General features: G+C 51.5%; 8 protein-coding genes across 8 annotated transcripts; 5 read left to right on the plus strand and 3 right to left on the minus strand.

The window, feature by feature from the left end:
• Positions 1-768: 768 nt before the first annotated feature.
• CCOS01_12459 (uncharacterized protein) lies at positions 769-1,502 on the plus strand (the record flags this gene model as incomplete). The annotated part of the gene is made up of 3 exons (XM_060460608.1): positions 769-801; positions 892-1,218; positions 1,275-1,502. The coding sequence occupies 3 exons, from the start codon at positions 769-771 to the stop codon at positions 1,500-1,502; spliced, it is 588 nt and encodes a 195-aa protein (XP_060308656.1).
• Positions 1,503-2,470: 968 nt separating this feature from the next.
• Positions 2,471-3,279, plus strand: CCOS01_12460 (uncharacterized protein; the record flags this gene model as incomplete). Its single annotated transcript, XM_060460609.1, has 2 exons — positions 2,471-2,725; positions 2,779-3,279. The coding sequence occupies 2 exons, from the start codon at positions 2,471-2,473 to the stop codon at positions 3,277-3,279; spliced, it is 756 nt and encodes a 251-aa protein (XP_060308657.1).
• Positions 3,280-4,174: 895 nt separating this feature from the next.
• CCOS01_12461 (TPR domain-containing protein) lies at positions 4,175-6,539 on the plus strand (the record flags this gene model as incomplete). The annotated part of the gene is made up of 3 exons (XM_060460610.1): positions 4,175-4,522; positions 4,586-4,995; positions 5,051-6,539. The coding sequence occupies 3 exons, from the start codon at positions 4,175-4,177 to the stop codon at positions 6,537-6,539; spliced, it is 2,247 nt and encodes a 748-aa protein (XP_060308658.1).
• A 1,191-nt stretch (positions 6,540-7,730) lies between these two features.
• CCOS01_12462 (alkaline phosphatase) lies at positions 7,731-9,887 on the plus strand (the record flags this gene model as incomplete). The annotated part of the gene is made up of 4 exons (XM_060460611.1): positions 7,731-8,378; positions 8,444-8,532; positions 8,589-8,667; positions 8,721-9,887. 4 exons carry the CDS (start codon positions 7,731-7,733, stop codon positions 9,885-9,887), a joined length of 1,983 nt encoding a protein of 660 aa, XP_060308659.1.
• A 64-nt stretch (positions 9,888-9,951) lies between these two features.
• On the minus strand, positions 9,952-11,402 carry CCOS01_12463 (uncharacterized protein; the record flags this gene model as incomplete). Its single annotated transcript, XM_060460612.1, has 2 exons — positions 9,952-11,308; positions 11,362-11,402. The coding sequence occupies 2 exons, from the start codon at positions 11,400-11,402 to the stop codon at positions 9,952-9,954; spliced, it is 1,398 nt and encodes a 465-aa protein (XP_060308660.1).
• Positions 11,403-14,033: 2,631 nt separating this feature from the next.
• CCOS01_12464 (uncharacterized protein) lies at positions 14,034-15,560 on the plus strand (the record flags this gene model as incomplete). The annotated part of the gene is made up of 6 exons (XM_060460613.1): positions 14,034-14,213; positions 14,270-14,642; positions 14,693-14,810; positions 14,873-14,937; positions 15,009-15,039; positions 15,119-15,560. 6 exons carry the CDS (start codon positions 14,034-14,036, stop codon positions 15,558-15,560), a joined length of 1,209 nt encoding a protein of 402 aa, XP_060308661.1.
• Positions 15,561-16,198: 638 nt separating this feature from the next.
• CCOS01_12465 (uncharacterized protein) lies at positions 16,199-16,817 on the minus strand (the record flags this gene model as incomplete). Its single annotated transcript, XM_060460614.1, has 3 exons — positions 16,199-16,219; positions 16,276-16,413; positions 16,470-16,817. 3 exons carry the CDS (start codon positions 16,815-16,817, stop codon positions 16,199-16,201), a joined length of 507 nt encoding a protein of 168 aa, XP_060308662.1.
• A 2,097-nt stretch (positions 16,818-18,914) lies between these two features.
• On the minus strand, positions 18,915-19,388 carry CCOS01_12466 (uncharacterized protein; the record flags this gene model as incomplete). The annotated part of the gene is made up of 2 exons (XM_060460615.1): positions 18,915-19,248; positions 19,333-19,388. The coding sequence occupies 2 exons, from the start codon at positions 19,386-19,388 to the stop codon at positions 18,915-18,917; spliced, it is 390 nt and encodes a 129-aa protein (XP_060308663.1).
• Between the last annotated feature and the right edge of the window lie 704 nt (positions 19,389-20,092).

Below are 20,092 nucleotides of genomic sequence, written 5' to 3' on the forward strand. Positions count from 1 at the left end.
AACATGCCTCATTGTGGGCTAGTGTGGCTTTTTCACTTTATGCACTGAGTTGGTTTCCTACAGGCAGCACAACTAAAGTCTCACAAATGGAAAATCAGCTTCACCTCTTATAAAGTCTTGTTCCCAGTGATAGTTACTAAAGGTATTAAGTCCTAGAGAAATGACAGCATTGTACCTTCGTAATCGGTTAAACGCTTCTTCCGCGAAAGATCACCGATGCTATGGTTCTTGACCAGCATTGTTGACAAAGCAGTCAACAACAGAAAGATATGAGATCAGTCAACAGTTGCATGCTGTAACCTGCGAAGACGAGGAAGAAACGTTATTGCAGCAAATTTATGGCTTACGAATCAGGTATCGGCTTTGCGCGAGGATCTGGTCAAGGACACGGCATCCGCAGACGGACAATGGCGTTCCATGTCCGAAATAGAATCCGTACGGACGGGCTACTCCGGCGGCAAAGATATGTCCGCAGGTTTAGTTCCTTTCTGCCCAGAAATAAAGTTCACCCAGGACCACGAAAGTGTGTTGCAACACTGTCTGTTAAAATATCTGCTGAGAAATCAATCTGTTCTCGATTCAGGATAGGGAATCTAGTAACGTTAAATCTCTTATCTGTTCTGGCAGTTGTTTCCTGCAGTGCGTTTAAGAATCAGCTCAGCCCCTACGACTGTAAAAGATGGCCCAGATTCGTCTTACATCTAATCTCTGCTCATTGTACTTACCGAAACTTGGGACAAAGGAATGGCCAGCATAAGCCATCAAACAATGTCGTCAATCAATACAGTTGCGGTGTTCGGCGTAAGTCCTCTTCCAAATACCTTTTTACAACAGTACTAGAAGCCGACTTTGAGATGGCGGTTATCACTTAGGTACTCAATTGACTGAAAGTCGTTCCCACCGCAGGTGAAGATAGCCATCACCGACTCCAGTACACAATCGCTACACCAAGCGTTGACAGGACAAGACGCCGTGCTATGTGTCCTGGGCCATACTGTATCTGACAGGCAGGTTGATGTGATCAATGCTACTGCGAAGGTCGGCGTCAAGACGTTCAACCCAAGCGACTTTGGAACTCCCAAAGGGCCCAACGACGTCCCGGAGTACCGCGCTATCCTGAGGAAAAAGGCACAAGCACACGCGCTTCTGGAGGAGAAGGCCAAAGAAGACGACAAGTTCACTTGGACCTCATTCTGGAATGGTTCTCTTCTAAACCGGGTGAGCATTGTACGATGTTGTTTTCACGAGATTCCAGTGCCTAACGGAAGTCTCAGTCTATGGCCTTGTTTCCCAATTTCGGCTTCGACCTCAAGAACCACTCAGTCACGATTTACAACTCAGGCAACGAGTCCTTCACAGCTATGAGCATTGGAAGGATCGGCAAGCCAATCGCTGCAGTCTTCAAGCATCCCGAGGAGACAAAAAACCGATATGTCAGGCTTTTCGCTTTTACAATCTCACAGCGAACAATCCTCGAAGCACTGGAGGGACTGACGAACTAGAAGTGGGATACTGCCACGGTCAGCACGGAAGAAGCCAGGCAAGAAGGCAAGATCAAATTGCAGAGAGGTGACTCTGAAGGGGCATCCTCCCGTGGCTCAACTCTATGAGGATAGAGCCGGCAGATCCGTCCTGGACGGGGCAGATAATGAGTTGCTCGAGGTTGAGCCTGAAGAACTAGATGAGGTGTTAGAAAGGCGATGGCTTGGGCTTAGCGGTCAGGACTCCTCCGGAAGGGTGCTAGTAAGAGCTAGCAAGAGGGACACAAGCAACAAAGGAGCAGCTTGTATATATATCACGCAGGGAGCATACCCCTAGCTAGGAGGCAGATGTCAGTGATTCGTCCTTTTAACCCTGAAAGTAGTTGGCTTCTGTGAGCTTCTTCCCTGTGTCGTACACACATTGACAGCACCTCACAAAGTAGTGTGGCATCGGGGGCCGTAATAACCCCTGCATCACGAGATAAAGTATCTTTTGCTTAGGTAAACCCCAAGAATAGAAAGTCATAACGTGAAGGAGTCACGGCAGTCGCCAGTGTATCGCACCTTCCTCAGGGTCCAAGGTCGCTCGGTCCGCACCTTCCCACCTCACTTCGGCTCCTTCCTGCACTAATTACCTGACCTCAGACATACGGGCGCATCTCCCCTTCCGACCCAACCTCCCCGCCTCAGTACACGTCAACCCGTCACAACTTTACAACTTCTTCACGCAGAAAGCACCTTGTTCATTCCTTCAATTCACCAGCGCGCACTACTCTAATCTCTCACTTCTTTTCCCCGTCCCAAGCGAGTGCTTTCCCTGATAGGACGAGCCCAAGCCTTCCATAATCTCCGACATCGCTCATCGATATCACTCACCTCCAGCTTCACAGCTATTCTTCCACCGATCCGACGAACTTTCGCGAATTCTCCTGGTACCTAGACAGAGACACGTCGAGTACCTTGTTGTCGTAAACAGAGACAGCATCGCGATGTACAACTACTGGGAGTGCAACACCTGCAATCGCGGCTTTGGCAGCGAGCATGCAGTCCAGCAACACATGGATGCACTGGGCCATTGGGGTTATGAACATACACCCCAATATCATAGCCGCCCCAGCTATGAATGCAACGATTGTAACGATCGGTATTCCGACGAGCAGGATCTCCGCGACCACGAGGCCGAGAAACACAACTACTGCGGTCTTTGCGACCGCTATTTTAACAACCAAAACAACATCCGGCAGGTCAGTCAATCTCATCCATTCTCGTCTTCAACAGCATAACTCATCATGATTAGCACTTGAACTCTAGGGTTCATCGCAGCACCGGCGATATCCAGTGCCCCTTCTGCAAGCAGACAAGCAACACTGCAACTGGTCTTATCCACCATCTTGAGCGGGGTGCCTGTCCCAACGCCCCTCTGGACCGCGATAAGCTCTACCAGGCCGTGCGCGCCCGCGACCCCAACGGAGTCATCTGCAAGAAGCTTTTACAGTGGCACGCATCTCCTACCTACACCGCCACCGACCGAACATACAATGAACACATCGATGCTTACGAGTGTTATCTCTGTCACCGTGCCTTCTCGTCTTTGAGTGGTCTCAACCAGCATCTCAACTCTCCCGTTCATCAACAGAAACTCTACCACTGCCCGAACCGTCGTTGCGGTCGCGAGTATACCACCCTCGCCGCGGTCATCAACCACCTCGAAAGCGAATCCTGCGGCTATATGCGCTTTAAGGCAGTGCAGAAGAACGTTGGACAGATTCTCGATCCGCGTCGGATGCTTTCTCTCTAATGGAAGGTGCGATACTTGTGAGAGTATTCTCGAAACAGTGGGCGTACGATGTGCGAACATGTGGGTACGGGTCTGCCGCGCGCCATGAAAATACTTTGGCGAGACTGGTGTGAGACGATATGGAAGCGTGGAGCCGAGAAATCGTGGCTGCCAATATGTTGCAACTGTACAAGCTGATCGTGTCGTTTGTGTCTAGATTCCCTCAACGATAGGTCAAGGGATTGAATGAAATATTTTCTCTGTAATTGATTCGTTCCCCGGGCACGATCCGTCAGGCAATAAGGCACAGTTGATTTCTGCATTGCGGCTCACTCAAAGAGGCATTTACCAATGAAAGGCCTGGCTTGCTTTATTGACTACCAATAGGGTGCAGGCGGTTCCAAACGAGATCTGGGCTCGCTTATCCATTCGTACCCATGATGTTGGGGAAAATGCGGACTCACACCCTCCGAAAACCATGCGTATCCGGAACTGCAAACCGAGTCCAGACGCTATGGGGCCGTCTGTCATTGGTGCCATAATAAGCCTTTGCCTGAATCGAGTCCGGTATCCAAGACATATCGCGCTTGCTCCCGCATTGCCGGGCCCAATTGGTAACAGAGACCAACGGAGCCCGTCAAGATGACACCTAAATCAGAAAGCAGCTTGTGAGTGTATCCCCTGGGATCTAGGTTCCTACCAATACATTTAAGGCTGATTCTGTCTGCATTCGAGACTGATGAGGGTCTGTTTCAGTCAGACTTGTCCTTCTCATGCTCTTATCCGGCATATCTTCTCTCAAACCGCATGAGCCTACGACTCTTCAAGAAATAATTACTAAGGTCCTCAAAAGGATTGTAGTCTACCTAGCTCAACAGGCAAACCCTCAGTATTCTGAAACTCGTCTATATCTACCATGGGCTTAGAACAAACGCACAATGGGGACGTAGATGGCAACACCGATACGTCAAAACCCACGCACCCAACACTCAACACCATCGATTTTAACCTCCAAATTGGCGTTGAAGAAATTCTCACCGATGTTGATCCCGATGTCTCTCTGGAGTTTTTGCAGAAGGCCGAGGCTCACTCTGGAAAGCCTCCTCCAACGCGCACATCGAGAGAGGTGCTCGTCAGCACGCACAATAACTATGTTGAGCAGCAACAAAAGTCTGGGCAGCAAACAGGGCCGCGAATGGTAAAGAAGGTCGTGTTGGCACTGTCATATCCGCCGTCTGTCAAGTCTGTGGCGGATCTCACACCGGTACGTAGTTCTCTCAGACATGAGGCAATTCGGCCAGAATCGCATCCGCTTACCCATGTCCAGATGCGCCTTGACGAGCTTTTGGTAGAGAATCATCACGAGGAAAAGTACCTCCTCCTCAGGACAATCGTTCAGCCCTACCCAGGAGCCGGGACTATTACCGTCGTCGAAGATCAACATGGCAGCGTTGATAAGATGGCTCTTTACAATCAGGGCAACTCTACAATTTTGCAGTCTATCCCGGAAGGCTCAATGGTTCTCGTGAAAGAACCATATTATCGTTTCAGCGGCGACAACGACTTCATGCTTTGTGTTGACCACCCCTCAGATATTGTGCTTCTTCGACCAGGCCCAGACGATGCGCTCATCCCAGAGCTTTTCAGGGCGGTGCCAGAGTTCGAGACTGCCGCTGACTGGAAGGCCGCTGGGGATCGAGCCTTTATCTCCAAGAATCTCCCTTTAGCAGTGGCGAAGTGAGATGAACCACCCTTTCTTCCAATTGAATACGGGCTTATGCGAGTTTTGTAGTTACACCAGGGCTCTAGAATTGGCCTCAGAGAAAGACACCTCCTTCCTGATTGATGTTCTATTGAAACGAGCGGGGATCAATCTTACCCTTAATTGTTATGACGGCGCACTATCAGACGCTCTCTCCTCGAGAGGGGCATCCTCAGACTGGAAGTCGCATTTCATTGCGGGCAAGGCGGCTTACCAACTCACGGATTTCCAGATTAGCAAGCTACACTTCGACTCGGCTCTAGCACTCAAACCCGAGGCAGCCAACATCCGGAAGGAATACGAAAGATGCGAAGCAAGACTCGAGGAAGAAAAAGGCAACTACAATCTCGCAGATATGACAGCGAGTGTCACTTCCAAGAACATCCACATCGACAGAGCAAGCTTTTTGTCACGCACCCAAGTCAGAGACTCACCACACCACGGGCGCGGCCTCTTCGCCACAGAAAACATCAAGGCCGGGGAGATGGTATTCGCAGAGAGAGCAACAAGTGTTCCTAACGAATTCAATCCAGAACACAACGCAGCTGCAGCATACGCCCAGCTCGTGGAGATGTGCACAGATAACCCAACAATTCACAAGAAGGTTCTAGACCTCCACGGAGGGTCCTACAAGCGCACCGGCCAAGAAGGCACACTTGTCGACGGCAGACCAGTCATCGATGTCTTCCTTCTCGAGTCTATCCGCCGCAAGAATTGCTTCAGTGGCGCCCAGGTGTCGGCGCAGGCCGCGAATTCAGAATGGAACATGTGGAAGCAGGGCATGTCGCGCGGGCTCTGGGTGTATTCGGCCTATGCCAACCACGCGTGCCTTCCCACTGCTAACAGGTCCTTCATCGGAGACATGCTCATCGCCACGGCTACTGTGGATATTCCTGCCGGCACTGAGATTACACATATTTACCTGCCTCCTAAGGCGGCGTACCTCCATCGAATGCCGCAATTCCGCCGCAGCTGGGGTTTCGTCTGTAGCTGCGCCCTCTGTGCCGGTGAATCCGGGTCCTCGACGGAGCAGCACCAGAAGAGGAATACTGTTCTTGCAGAGATCGAGGCCCTCATCAGGAGAAAGCGTCCAACCAAGTTCTACCCCGACGCGATGATTCGACAGGTCGAGAAGTTAGCAAACAAGCTCTCTGGTCTTCATGAGAAAGAGGTCTACGATGACCTTTCATTACCGCGCCTCATGCTCGTCTGGCCGACGATGTGGCTCATGGAAGTATGGCACACCAGGAAGCAATGGAAGAAGGTCGTCAAGTGGAGTAGTGAGGTTTTCCGCAACTTTGGCTTCGTCGACCCGGTGAGAGAGGGGAGGCTGTGGATGTATAAGGACACGCAGGCGGTGACGACGTTTGAGGTCATAAGGGCTTTGAAATGGTCGGCCGAGGCCTACACCGCACTGGGCGAAGGGGCATTGGCGAGAGATTGTTTGGATGCTGCGAGGACTGGGTTGAAGACCATGGTTGGGTTTGTCACAGAAGACACATTTGCAACGTTCAAGTAGGCCGTTTGTCATTGTGCTCCTGGCATCGAGCGGCCTTCCGTCCTATCACATTCTTTGCTTACCTCTCAAGTCCGGACGTTCCGCTCCCTCGGTAACTTACGGGTTGCGCATCGTACGGAAGGAAAACGAATAATTTTGATTGCGCTATTTGTTGAATTCACAGGATAAGAAATATCAGAGGCTTGGCAAACGGCGCTCTTCTTGGCATCGCGGACGTTGAGCATGAATCAGGGCATAGCGTTATCGCTGCGAAGAACCCCTTCTTGGCACTTCAAGGTTTTCAGCTGTGTGAAGTCTCCCAGCCATCAGCCTGTGAAACTGTTGTTTTTCCCCAAAGCTGTGAGCACGTGGGACGCCAGGAATTGAGTTTCGACGTGTGTTATGGGCCCTTTGAGCACAGAATTGAAAGTAAAGCATGGCTTCTCGCTTCTTACTTCGCTATATCTTATTCTTTCGGGCATATTTACCCAATTGTTACGTATTTCCCAACATGTCATCGTGCGCGGATGAGTTGCACCGCATTCGTTTCTCCAACGTTGTTACCTGCGAGAGTCCATTCCGGGAATCTTCGAGCTCGGCGCAAGGAAGCATCACATTCCCCGCGCGTTCAACCTCCACTCACCACCAACAACACCAGCCAACTCTACAACATCACCTCCGATCCCTCACAAATGGCCCCGACAGACCAGGAAACAGGTCGCGTGCTTATCGTTAGCCTGTGAGGGGAAATCGACAATGAAGCGGGGTACGCAGCAGTGAAGCTGCAAGCCAAGAACACTTCTGCCATCGATGCTTGGCTTCCCCCACCTCGTGGGAGGTCGGTCAGCACTTCTTCGGACAACGCCGATCTCAATCCTCGTGATAAGTTCGGTTTTCTTGCTGCTGTGAATGTGATGAGTGAGCCGGGCTCCCCGCTGACGCTCTTCCCTTCCCCAAAGTCCTTCCATGCCGGCCCCGGGAATGTGGGAAGAACTTTACGCGGCAAGTACTTGGACCTTCTATGTTGAGTTAGACGCTTGATCGTGAAAGAGGAGGTTTAAAACGACCACCCACGATGTCTTGGCTCGTGTATATCACCACAACTCCCGCCCCTCCGTAAAGATGTGCCTCCATTGCCAATTCAACCTTCACCCCAAGTGTCATCCGGTCTTGGCCCTTTGCCTCGTGGACTGTGCTCCGTAGCATTCCACGATGTCCGCCTCTGCCCTCGCCCTGGTCCTCTTGGCGTCCGCGCCCTTGGCCACCCTCGCCCAAACCTTCCAACGCCTCGGCGCCTGCCCAGACCTCGGATGCGTTTTCCCGCCCGACCAAGCCCATTTCCTCCCCGGCCAAAACTTTGACATCCGCGTCGAGATCCACGCGCCGGTTAACGGGACCGAGGCCTTCAACGACGGCGTGCCGGACCCGGAGTTCACCCTCACGATTGCGAGCAATAGCGAGCCCGAGGGCAAGTCTGTCGTCGATTTCTTTGGGATCGAGAAGGAGCCTGAGCTGGAGACGTGGACGTTCTCGTGGTATGAGGATCTGTTTGCGCAGGATGCGGGGAATAAGTCTGTGGTGAATGTGGCGTCCAAGGCTTACCGTCACTTGTCACTGTACGAGCCGGGGAACTACACGGTTGAGTTGAAATATTACAACGGCACGAAGAAGACCCTGGCGGAGTGGCTGGTTCGTCCTCTTGCTGAGGAGAAGAAGGCCAAGAATGTGATTTTGTTCATTGGGGACGGTATGACGACGAACATGATTACGGCTGCACGCTTGTTGGGTCACAAGAGCGTGAATGGTAAGTATCAGTCGAGGATGCAGATGGATCAGTTCCCTATCTTGGGGCACCAGATGGTGAGTTGCGTTGGCGGAGGGAAAAAGGCGAGATGAACCGTGATCAAATGCTAAACTGAGAGTAGACACATTCCGTCGACAGCTTCATCACTGACAGCGCCAACTCTGCGTCCGCGCTATACTCTGGCCATAAAGGCACATCGGACTCCATGGGGTGAGTTCATGAACCAAGGTCTTTGCGAAAGAAACCAAGTGTTAATCGTATTGTAGTGTGTACTCCGACTCATCGGCAGATGACTTTGACGACCCCAAGGTCGAGACGATTGTAGAGATGGTAGTTCGCGTATGGGTAAGCCGTATTTCACGCATCCGGATTCTCTTTTGGTAGCTGACACCTCATAGGGATCCGCTTGGGGCGCCGTGACAACTGCTGCTCTCGACGATGCCACTCCAGCAGCATTGACCGGTCACAGCAGATCTCGATCCAACGCCGGCTCTCTCATCGATCAAGCCCTCAATGGCATGACGAACTACTCTTGGAGCAGCCACCCCGGCCCAGACGTCTACTTCGGCGGCGGTGCCTCGACTTTCCTCCCCGGGGCAACCTCGTACGAGAGCAAGGACTACTACGAAGAATTTCGCAAGCAAGGCTACTCCGTAAGCTGGAACGCCACGTCTCTTCGCGAAGCACCCATCGATTCCCCAGCCCTCGGCGTCTTTTCCACCTCCCACCTGCCCGTCTGGCTCGACAGGAAGATCTTCAAAGACAACATCGCCGCACTCAAGACCCACCCCTCCGGAGACGGCTCCGCGCCGCTCGATCTCCCAGGCCTGAAAGACATGACTCTCAAGGCCGTCGATATCCTCCTCGAGCGCAGCAACGACACGGGCTTCTTCCTCATGTCCGAGGGCGCCTCGATCGATAAGCAGATGCACGCGCTAGACTACGACAGAGCCCTGGGCGACCTCCTCGAATTCGACGACACGATCCGCGCGACGGTGAAGAAGCTCAGCGAGGCAGGGGAGCTCGAGAACACGCTCATCGTAGTGACGGCCGACCACGGTCACGGCTTCGACGTCTTTGGCGTCGCTGATACGAAGTACCTCGCCGCACAGGACACGGACCGCAAGAAGCGCGACGCGATTGGCATCTATGAGCGGTCTGGCTTGTCACAGTATACCGTTTCCCGGCCAGACGGTATCGAGTACGGTACTGGTCCTAACTTCCCGTCCAACTGGAGCCCGCGGTACGCTATTGCGCCTGCGTTCGGTGCCAACCCGGATCGGAATGAGAATTACCAGCTGCACGAGAGCCCCCGTCGGGTGGCGGTGAGCGGTGAGGACGGATACGTTGCGAACCCCGAAGATGGCGAGGATGGTTTCTTCGTTCCGGGTACCATCCCGACGTCATCTTCGTCAGGTGTCCATTCCCTGACTGATGTGCCCGTCTTCGCTATGGGGCCCTGCCAGGAGACGTTTGCGGGTGTGTACGACAACACGGATGTCTTCTTCAAGATTGCTTCTTGTCTTGGGCTTGGACAGTCTTCACCGACACCCAAGAGGAAGTGATTGTATGGGGCGCATGGGTTTCTGAGCCAGGGGGTAAGAAGCACATAATTAGTCGTAGGCAATTCTAGACCAAGTCTGCCTCTCGATGACGGGTATGCAGAATCATCTTGCAGCAATCAACATTTTCCGTTCCAAATTGCAGCCTCTGTGCATCCTTGACCTGCCACACTTCTTCCATGTCTTCTTGCACGCGTCGGAGGGAAGGCAGTTGCCGATTTTGATACATCTCCCTGATCCTGACAAGAACCATTTGACGTAGGTGGGCCTCGACAGATTCGCAGCCGCCAGTCCATAGAGGCCACGCATGAGCAGAGACGAAGGATGATGTGATAGGCACTTTCAATAGGTGGTAGATGCACTGCTCTGCGTAGTATGGCTTGGTCGACGATTCTCCGTCGTCCCAGACTCGATAAAGGTAAACAATCGCTGCGTGTTTGTAGGCTTGGATCGTGTGCTCAATATCAGGATCCCCTTCCTCAGAGAAGCTGAATTCCAATAGGTTTCTTTTGATGACGTAACCCCTCTGCTGGTGCGCTTCGCCGGATTGCCCTTGCATCTTGCTGATGGTACTGACGATGGAGACGACTGAAGTGAGCTTGGCCAGACTATGCAAGCCTTCCAGAGGCGCGACATTCGTCATGCTCAACAGCGGCTTCGATGCGCGAGAAATGGATGACATGACGTCGTGGTAGAAGCAGAGGCTGAGCAGAAACCGGGCGCTCGAAGTATTCCAGTTCGCGGGTCCTCCCGAGTGCATGATGACGGCTTTGGCTCCAGCCAGATGATCGATTTGGCTGTCGGTATTGAAGAGGCGGTCCGAAATCTGGAGCATCAGGATGGTGGCCAGCGAGAGCTCCGGGTTCTCGGCCTGAATCGATTCTCGTAAGGATGACAAGGCGACGAGCATATGGCGTGAAGATAGCGTTTTGAGGTTACTGTCATTCCGGAGGATGGCGAGGTGGCCCGCCGCCATGGAGGAGATTGAGAAGAGCAGAGCTGTGGAGCGGAGCATCATGGGCGTGAGGTGGACGAGGAACGGGTTCTGCACACCGGATGCCATCGATATGACACTCGCTAGTGACCCATTCCAATGATGCAGCAAGTAGCGGTTCATTGGGGAGACATCTGGCGATAGATATGACGGATTCCGGATGAGACTGTCTGGGCTCGATGTCGACGTCGCCGTCATCGAGCTGGAGCTAGGCGTGGCGGGCTGCTCATCGCTTGAAGGCGGCGTGACCTTCCGAGGTCCAATACTGCCCTTGGACTTTGGACCTTTCTTCTTTGTAACTCTTCCGCCGTCTTTGGGGTCGTCGGCTGACTTCCATCTCACTCTTAGCCCATACCCCTTGCATGTCTTGCCCAAGCGGACACAGCGGCCGCAATGAGGCTTTGCTTCGTCGCATTTGTAGCCCTCATCTCTGTCATTGAACTTAGTACCAAGATTCCATCGTCGGAGGATAAGGGATCTTACCGGCATGTGAGGCACCCTGTTCTACTCCTCTTGTGCGGCATCTTCGAGGTGGATTCCGGCACAAACACAGCATGATCTGAGGGGTCGCCGATGGATTGATTCTTCAGCAAAAGTGGGGTTCGACGTCCCCTTTTGCCAGCGGCGTTTCTATTCTTAAGTCCGAAAGTTGGTGATCTTGGCATTCACCAACGACCCATGAGCATGTCTAGTTCCACCAGTTCGGTGAGCAGAAGAATGTGAATTATCAACATCTTGAGAGAGTCTGATCAGTTATGGGTTGGCGATTATCGAGAGAGTTATGGCAAGTTTACGGGGAAGACATCCTGGTCCCTAGTCGAATCTGGGATACTGGTCTCGATGCGATTGAATGAGTGATACTAGCTATCTTGAGATGGGAGAATACTCCTGGGGCGCTCAAAGTGTCGCAGCATGTGAACGATTTCCATTGACTTCAAGGTGCTCGGTGAAGTTCTTAAGAAGCGCTGCCCACGCTTCCCCTACACAGGGTTGTTCTGTCCACCACGATGTGAGAAGCCTTTCATCCAGCATCAGTCAGAACGTGGATAAGGTAAGGCAGCAATGCTTGATAATATCGAGATATTCCAACAAAATGAGACCTCAAAAATCTCGGTATATGGAAGTTGATCCTCTCGGCAATTCAGTCCGTAGGGCAAACCTCTCGACTAGCGATGTTGGCATTCAAGCCTGCGGCGAAGTTTATAACGAAACCCCGTTCACATCTTTCTAATATGCTACGAAAAAAACATTGAATCGATGCGCCTTGATCCTTTAACCTCTGCGCGTTGGTAAAGTCATCATAATTTCGCAACCTGTGAAGCTGATTGTCGACGGCATATATTTCAATTCTTGTTGAGACCAAGCGATCAGTGCAATCACGCCATATACCTTTGGAGGCGGGTCACACGCCCGCTGATTGACTTGCAAACTCATCCAATTCACTCATCCTATCAGTTCAGAAAGATGGAAGATATCACAAATCAAAATGGTCTAAATAGTGCCCTTGTCGTCTTGTACGCTTTCACGGACCAAGCTCGAGGATGGGCCCAATGAAGATCCAAGAGCAACGAAACCCCGCACAAAGACTTATCTTTGTACTACAACTGGTATGAACAAGATTTTTTGACTCGAAGAAAAGTTCGCTGTGCCTGCATAGTCCACGTAATATTCCGAGGGGGGAACATATCCCGTTGGCTCGGGTAAGCTGGGCACCAGGCCCGTGGTCTTTGAGCAAGCAAACATACATCATTTGTCCAGGCCAACATGCCCAGTAGCAATGCAGTATCCTCCAACGCTGGTAATGAAAGACACCAATATGCATTGGTGGCAGTCCAACGGCTCTCACATCACTGCATAGTGGTAGAGAGGATAAAGGGAATCGGCTCAGGGGTGGGCATCCGGTTGGTTTTGAGCGATCTTGGTTGCAGCTTTTGATCAGTCAGGGGCCAGGCAGTTTATGTTGCGCATGAGGCCAATCCAGGTCAAGATACTGCCTATCGTTGCCAAATTTCATCGACGGGCGGGCCTGTTCCTGCAGTCCAAGATACGACTCGACTCACATTCGGATCGTCCGTCTGTTCCTTCTTCTACTTCCTCATTTCCCTACACATAATGTATCTATGGGAAGAAAAAATCAATTTGCGGCATTATCCAATATGATTTACTTCTCCTTATCTATTCATTTCATTCTCACGGCTTCTGCATGGGATATTTTCTCCGAGCCAGCTGCGTACTGGAACACCTCTGATGTAGCTTGGGTCCTCCTGGACGTAGTTAGGATGGTCTTAGAATGTAATTTCGGGCTTTTCGAGATGAAACTATTAGCTAGAAGCTACTACTGGGAATCATGAATTCCCATACTCCGAGTAGTCGGTAAAGACATGAGCTCTTCCACTAATGTGCCCTTACCAACACTTCTGTCTTGGCCCCTGTTTACCCAGGAACAGGTTGCCACCAGAACTCACCCCGATGCTTGGTTAGCAAATATGTACAGGGTTTAAGGTTATTCTTTGACAAACCGAGTGAAATGTTCGCATGTTTGGCGATTTGAAAGGGTTGATTTGGACATCCATAATGTTTGCCATCTACCCCTGCCAAAATCCTTTATGGCATGCACTTGATCTTTTCAGGCAGTTTGCCAATCGCGTTGGTTTGCTCGGGCTGATGACCCGGCCGAATATGGACTAGTAGACTACATTCAACAATGAAGATGAATGTGAAGCATGGAAACTGAAGGCATATAAAGCAGGGGCTGGATATTCTGTCCAATCGCCGGTCATCATCCAACACCATTCCCTTTCATTCGCAATTCAAATACCCTTAAGTCGTCCCTTGCGAGACTATGCGGCAATCAACATCCGTTCCTTCCTCTTAGATCTGGAACTGGTGTTTAGTGGCCCTTCAAGTTCTATCATGTTTGCGATGTGACGCGGAGAGTAAATCAATCCATTGCAAGGGGGAATAGGAGCTGTTCTCGCAGCTAGGCTCTAGATACGCCACCGTAGGAAGTTCCTCGTGTAAAACTGAAGCAATCCCGCAATCTTCTTCCAAATATTTGAGACACCCTTGTGTTCCATGGTTCGTGCTCGTTTTCAATGTCCTTTATCTAGTATGCGCCGACATCTTCACCGCACACTGCTGGAATACAACCTACCATGTCGAGTCCAGAAAAGGGTTCCGAGGCTTGGAAGGCCCAGGACAAAGGCCCGGGAATCATTACAGTTTGCTGGATCTTCACCGCTCTGAGCACATTATTTGTCCTTGGCAGAGTAGTAGTCAGGTGGAAGATCATGAGAAAATTCCACAGCGATGATTATTTTGTCATCGCAGGGCTGGTATATTCTATAATTCTCTTCACGCCGCCGTTTGGGACGTTTCCTGACAATAGCAGGTGTGCGGCTACATTTCCACTTCGCTCTCGACACTTGCAGTATACTCTGGTATTGGCAAACACCTAGAGCTGCTCACTCTGGAGCAACAACAAGATGGCATGTTGTGGACGACTGCTGCCCAATGCCCCGGCATCATGTCTTTCGGCCTACCTAAGCTGGCAGTAGTATCACTTTTGACACGACTAATGAACCCTGGCGTATACCATAAGTGGTTCCTGTGGTGGATGGGAATATGGTGCCAGTTGACACTTTTCGTGACAGTTGGACTTCTGATAGGGCGATGCACACCAGCAAGCTCATTGTGGGACTTTTCCATCCAGGGGACCTGTTTCAGTCCGGACATTCTGATCAACTTCTCGATTTATGCAGGCAGTAAGTCGTTAGTGATGGCATTATTGCTCTCGAACTGACTAGAAGTACAGCATTTTCGGCCTTCGTTGATGTCTACCTAGCTGTGTACCCGTCCATCATTCTATACCGACTTCAAATGCCGATTAAGAAAAAGATTGCACTGTCCAGCGCTCTTGGCATTGGCGCAATGTAAGCAATGTCAACCGGTAACCGTTCACTCTTAACTTCTGATTGACGATATCCTGCCACAGTTCAGGCATTGTCGCCATCTATAAGACGACACGCCTCCCTTTGCTCGCGAGCGAAGACTACTCGTGTAAGACCTGTACCCACCATCCAGATGTCCAGGGTACCATTTTGCTAACTGAAGTTCCTCCTTTCCAATAGATGAGACACCTGACCTAGTAGTTTGGACAGTGTAAGTCGCAGTCGGCGTCTCGGCTGTGCAGAGTCGCAGCCCGTGGCGGTGATCAAACCCTTCTAACTAGAGTTTACAGGATCGAAGGCAGCACCATCATAATAGCAAGCTCCATCCCTGTCTTGCATCCGCTCCTAGAGCTGATCCTCAAACGCAATCCCTTCTCGTCCGCAAGAGCATCCAGGCCAACGGCAAAATCCTCCGACAATAACACGGGATCAGCACCGAGTAATTATCGGCCATCACGCGTGTACGGAAACTACGAATATGAGCTAGGCCAACGCAAGGCGAAACCAAAGCCCAGAGATGATCTCGGATTCACCATTGTTGAAGGGGAAAGTCAAGAGAACATCGTTTTCGGAGAAGGTAGATCGCGAGCTCAAACAGCTACGTCTATTGGCAGTCATTCTAGTCAGCCTGAGGATGGAAGGATTGTCCGTACTGACGTAGTCACTGTATCCTACGATGAGAATGGACGAGCAGGAGAGACGTCGGCTTCAAAGCGATGGAGACCTGTCTGAAGGACAGATTTCTGTAGGCTCTATTGCCTCAAGTCATGAGGCCCGTGGAACCTTGACTCATTAGAAAAACAACCTGTGCGGGTAGTAATAATTGGTTTAGTAATTATGTAAGTGACAGTCTGCGTTGTTCATGGGTTCTGCATTCTGTTTTTCCTTCCCTGCACTGGAAAGGATACTACCGCCATCATAATGTACGCTGAATTTATCATTGTTCCAACATCCAAAAGGTCAAATTTCGATGCAATACCGGTAGTATTCGAACCAGATGATATCGTTGGAGATTCGCATGATCGCGCAGTTGCGGCGACTCAATCACAATCAAGCATTGTGAGACATGTTATCCATGCCCATCAGCAAGTGGTCTTGTTCAAAGAGAAACAGCGGCCTGGAACCGGCTGAAAGATGTGCAACTAAGAAAGTTGTCGGATGACTGGTATTCAAGTACACCTAGTAAGAGGCAAACTCGTTCCGAATGAAGGCCTGGCGAGGATCAACGTCGCCCAAGCCCCAACCGCCCAGCTCCCATGATTTGAATGATTAAAAAGTAATTTGGACAAAGCCGCTAAACGCCGTTGCCCATAAGTCGTCTCCCGTGCACCATCGCTTCCCAATACATCGACCAATTGGAATGGAGTTCTCTAGCAAGCGCCTTGTACGGCCTGAAGTAGTGGGTCAGCGTAATTATTCAAAACTGTGTGAGATTGAAAGTACATACCATTTGCTGGTTCTCCATGTTCTTCTTGATACCACCAGAGAAATCCATCATAAGTGACTGGACGACGGGCATATCTTGTGCGGGGTTGCCGGTAAGACCAGCAACCTTTTGCAACTCAGAGAGCTGGGCGTTGGCGACCTTGGCTTCAGGTTAATACGGGTATTCATAGGTTTAAAGGGGTTCCAGTCACTTACAACAGCGAGTCCCTGGGTGGCCATATTGCCAGAAGGAGCGATAAGCTGGTTGGCCTGTCTGACCTGGATACCGTCGCTGACGAAAGACAGGAGGTTGGACTTGGCGGTCTGGAACTGCTGGGGGTTGGGAGGGTTGGCCTGAAGAGCCTGCATAACGGCGTTGACACCGTTGACCTCCTGTTGCTGGACCTCGATGTTCAAGGCGATGCCACCAGCCAGAATCTTCGCCTCGGCGCAAGCGGGGGTGTCTCCGGCCGCCGGGGCGGGAGGGGGAACGGGGGCGGCTCCTCCGTTCATCTGGGCAACGGCCAGGGTGGCGAGGGACAGGACAACAGCGTAGGCCTTCATTGTGACGGTTGGTGGTGATTTACGATTATTCGATAAAGATTGTATATAGTTGAATTAAAGTTGGTGGAGCCTGTCCGAGGGCGAGTAATGACCGTTTGCTGCAGTTGACGATGTTGTCCTATTGTCCGAATCCAGATCCAGTGTAGAGGCAAGGAATAACTTGAGAAAAGGCCGGGCGGGCATTTGGTCTTATAAGTCTAAACGGCGAGACGCACACTATCTTAGCCGGCCTCAACTTCACGAAGCAAAATCATGAGATGAGGCCGCCCCCCTGCGGGCTGTCCAACAGGAAGTACGAAGGCGGGCCAGCAATGGAGGTTGAAACTTCCGGATGATAGACTTTCTAGAGTGTTTTGGGGCGGTCGCCGAGTCGCTGTGCTGCTTGTTTCGAACCTTGATAACGTTGGGACGAAGGAAGGATTTCCCTGATTGTCCATCTGCACAGACAATGCATTGAGGTGCAGGGTATCAGAGTAGCCACACAGCCCACGAATCACGTCTTCGGGTTCTCCCTGTCGGCAGCTCATCCCTTCCCCCTTCCCCTGGCCGCGACTCAGTAGGGCAGAGAAGGGAGTCCGAACATGTTGAGGGGCCATGGTTTGCTTGAACAGAGCCGCCGACGGCACCCTACCAGACGTCACAACTTCACGTCTCGGACCTCGAACTCTCTTTGGAAATGGTGGCCATCCTTTCCCGCCTCGCCTGGTCTTTTGATCCCTTTTTCTACCGTCTTCTTGGGGCATCTTTGGCCACATGGTTACTCGTGCCGGCTTGCAACATGGCTACATCCATGACTCGTCTGATGGACGTTTCTTCTGCCCAAAAATCTCCTTACTCAAAACAGCCATGCTCCCGAGAAGCTTAAAGGACTTGTCCGCAGCTACAACAGGCTAAGCTTTGGGTTAGTCATCTCCCGTCATTAAGAAATGTTACACACAAATGGACGTCCAAATGGTGGCACCATCCTGTCCAAAAAGGAACGGATGGCAGTTCAGACACCCGTCCTCAAGAACTGCAGGTCGGCGGTCTAATTCGTTTCGTGCAGCGCTCCCTGTCTCTTTCGCACTCGAAAAGATAAGACAATGGGGTTCGCATCCTGGTTTACTTGGTCCAGCTTCTACGGCACACGGACAACTGAAAAAGGCCAGCCATTGTCACAGGCCGTGTTAGTGCCAAGTATAGTCCCCTCGCTCAGTTGCCTAACATGTGTGCTCAGAGCGACTTGTGAAGCACTCTAGCGGGCCTTGGGATTCGGTTGTTGTCCCCTCCGATTCGCGCCCACCTCGCAACTTCTCCTCGGCCTCCCACACGGGACGCATGGGAAAACGTTTCCTCGGATTTCAGCAAACCTTCGCGTGGCTTATCCCATTCATTTGGCTCCCGTTCAAGATGCCCCTACGCCGTCGGGTTTGCGGGATGAAGCCCGTTCTCTGGATCTTCTGCGCGCCATCATGGGCTCTTGTGAGGTTCGCTCCTGTTTCCAGGGACGCTAATTAACATACATTCCGCTCTATGATTGAGCAGAATATCTTCAATTCGGGGGTTGTCCGATCAGGATATACGCTCTGCTTGGGGCATCATGTTCCATCACGCCATCTTGACACGGGCATCGCTTAGATATGTCAAGTTTTCCTTAAAAGAGTGAATATTATGTTCCTTCGCACGCCAATGAAACCATGATGTCTTCAAGTGCCCAGGATTTGCGTGCCCAGCATGATGCGCGAACAGTTTCCTCGGCGCATCTTGGCAAGAGGCCGATCCCGATTGCCAAGCTAGTTGCAAGCGGTCGAACCAGAGACACGGGTACGAAACAGCATGACAGAAAGACGCGACAAGTGTAAGCGCGCGTGATTCTAGAGGTGGCATTCGCGCTACGTTATAGCCCATCATAAGTGATGCCTGACTCGGCCGGGCTGTGCTGACGTGAAAGCGCTGGCGGAACCATTGCAACCGATGGCACAGCAGAATACCTAAGTGAGCACACCTCGACCGGATTGAGGCCTGTGAGACGAAAGCACTGTTCACAGTCAGGGCGGGTAAACAATGCTAAGACGGAAGCCCAAACGAATTGTGAGTGATATCCAGGTTTGCCAAACTCTACGAGACTGGCCACCCGCTGGATGAATGAAAGTGACAAGCGAGGAAAACGAGGCGACGAGCTCCGACAATAAGCTCAAGCTTGTGGGGATTCCGCACCCTATGACGGCTATGCAGAGGAATCAGGAGGGAGGGTAGCAACAGGCCACTTTCCCAGCCCTTTCGTCTGAAGATTGCATAAAGGGAAAGGTTGTCTTCAAGAGTGGTGTCTCGAGTGTGAAGTATCCAGTTGCCTGAGGTCTCGCCAGCCAGCGGGGGCTTTGTCAAATGCGACTCGACAGGGCAGCCTGAATGAGATGTCCTGAACCTCTTGACGCTAGGATTCCTCAGCATCACGAAGGGAAGAGTTCAGTCTGTTAGAGGTCGATTGAACTAGTCGTGTCCTAGATCCATCTTCATTTCTCTCTTCATATCTTACAGCAACGGTGCGACCGCACGCCTGGGATTCAACCAACTAATGAGAACAGCCCACATTCCGAACAAGTAAGTTGACAGACTTTCCGATATTTGGGATGGAAAATGCGTTCAAATCAGCCGCAAGATAAGATCAACAACGGCTAAAAGGTCGTCAAAAATTCCGCCGACAACAAAGCGAAGAGGAAAGATGTTCCGGATGTAAGCCAATCGCTACCAGTCTCAGGTCCCCTTCGGATCCGCGACTGTGCATCTGCGGTGCGGGGAGCGGGGAGCTCGGAGTTCGGGTATCTCAGGCACAAATCCATGTGGGACAGGGATCTCATCGTTTGATCGGAGCCAGTTGGTCTGCGTTGGTGCGTGCTGTGGACGTGTGCCTGGCGAAGGTCCGGCCTGTCCCGCGCGTCGCCCATTCGATGCTGAGGTAAAATAGACGGGTAGTCCTGAGTTCAATGCCGGTTGAGTAGACGTTTTTGTCAAAGTCAATTTCGACTGCGAGGTGCGTCGACCACAGCCTGGCAAGTCAAGCGAACCCTGAGAGTCCCAAGCCTATGGTTGGAAAGCTCCTGATTGATGAGTTGATGAGGACCGGACACCTTGGCATTCCATCGTTGCGATCAATGGCCGAATCACTGTGCGGCTCATTTAAGTGTGGAATAACCAATGTCTTATTTTCACATGATCGCCCACTCATGACATTTACCATACACTTCTTCGTGACGAAAGTGATGCCGGAGCTAGCTATCTAGCATAGTAGCATGATG

The sequence above is a fragment of the Colletotrichum costaricense genome, assembly GCF_030867565.1.
Source record: "Colletotrichum costaricense strain IMI 309622 chromosome Unknown Scaffold_15.1, whole genome shotgun sequence".
Taxonomy (NCBI): domain Eukaryota; kingdom Fungi; phylum Ascomycota; class Sordariomycetes; order Glomerellales; family Glomerellaceae; genus Colletotrichum; species Colletotrichum costaricense.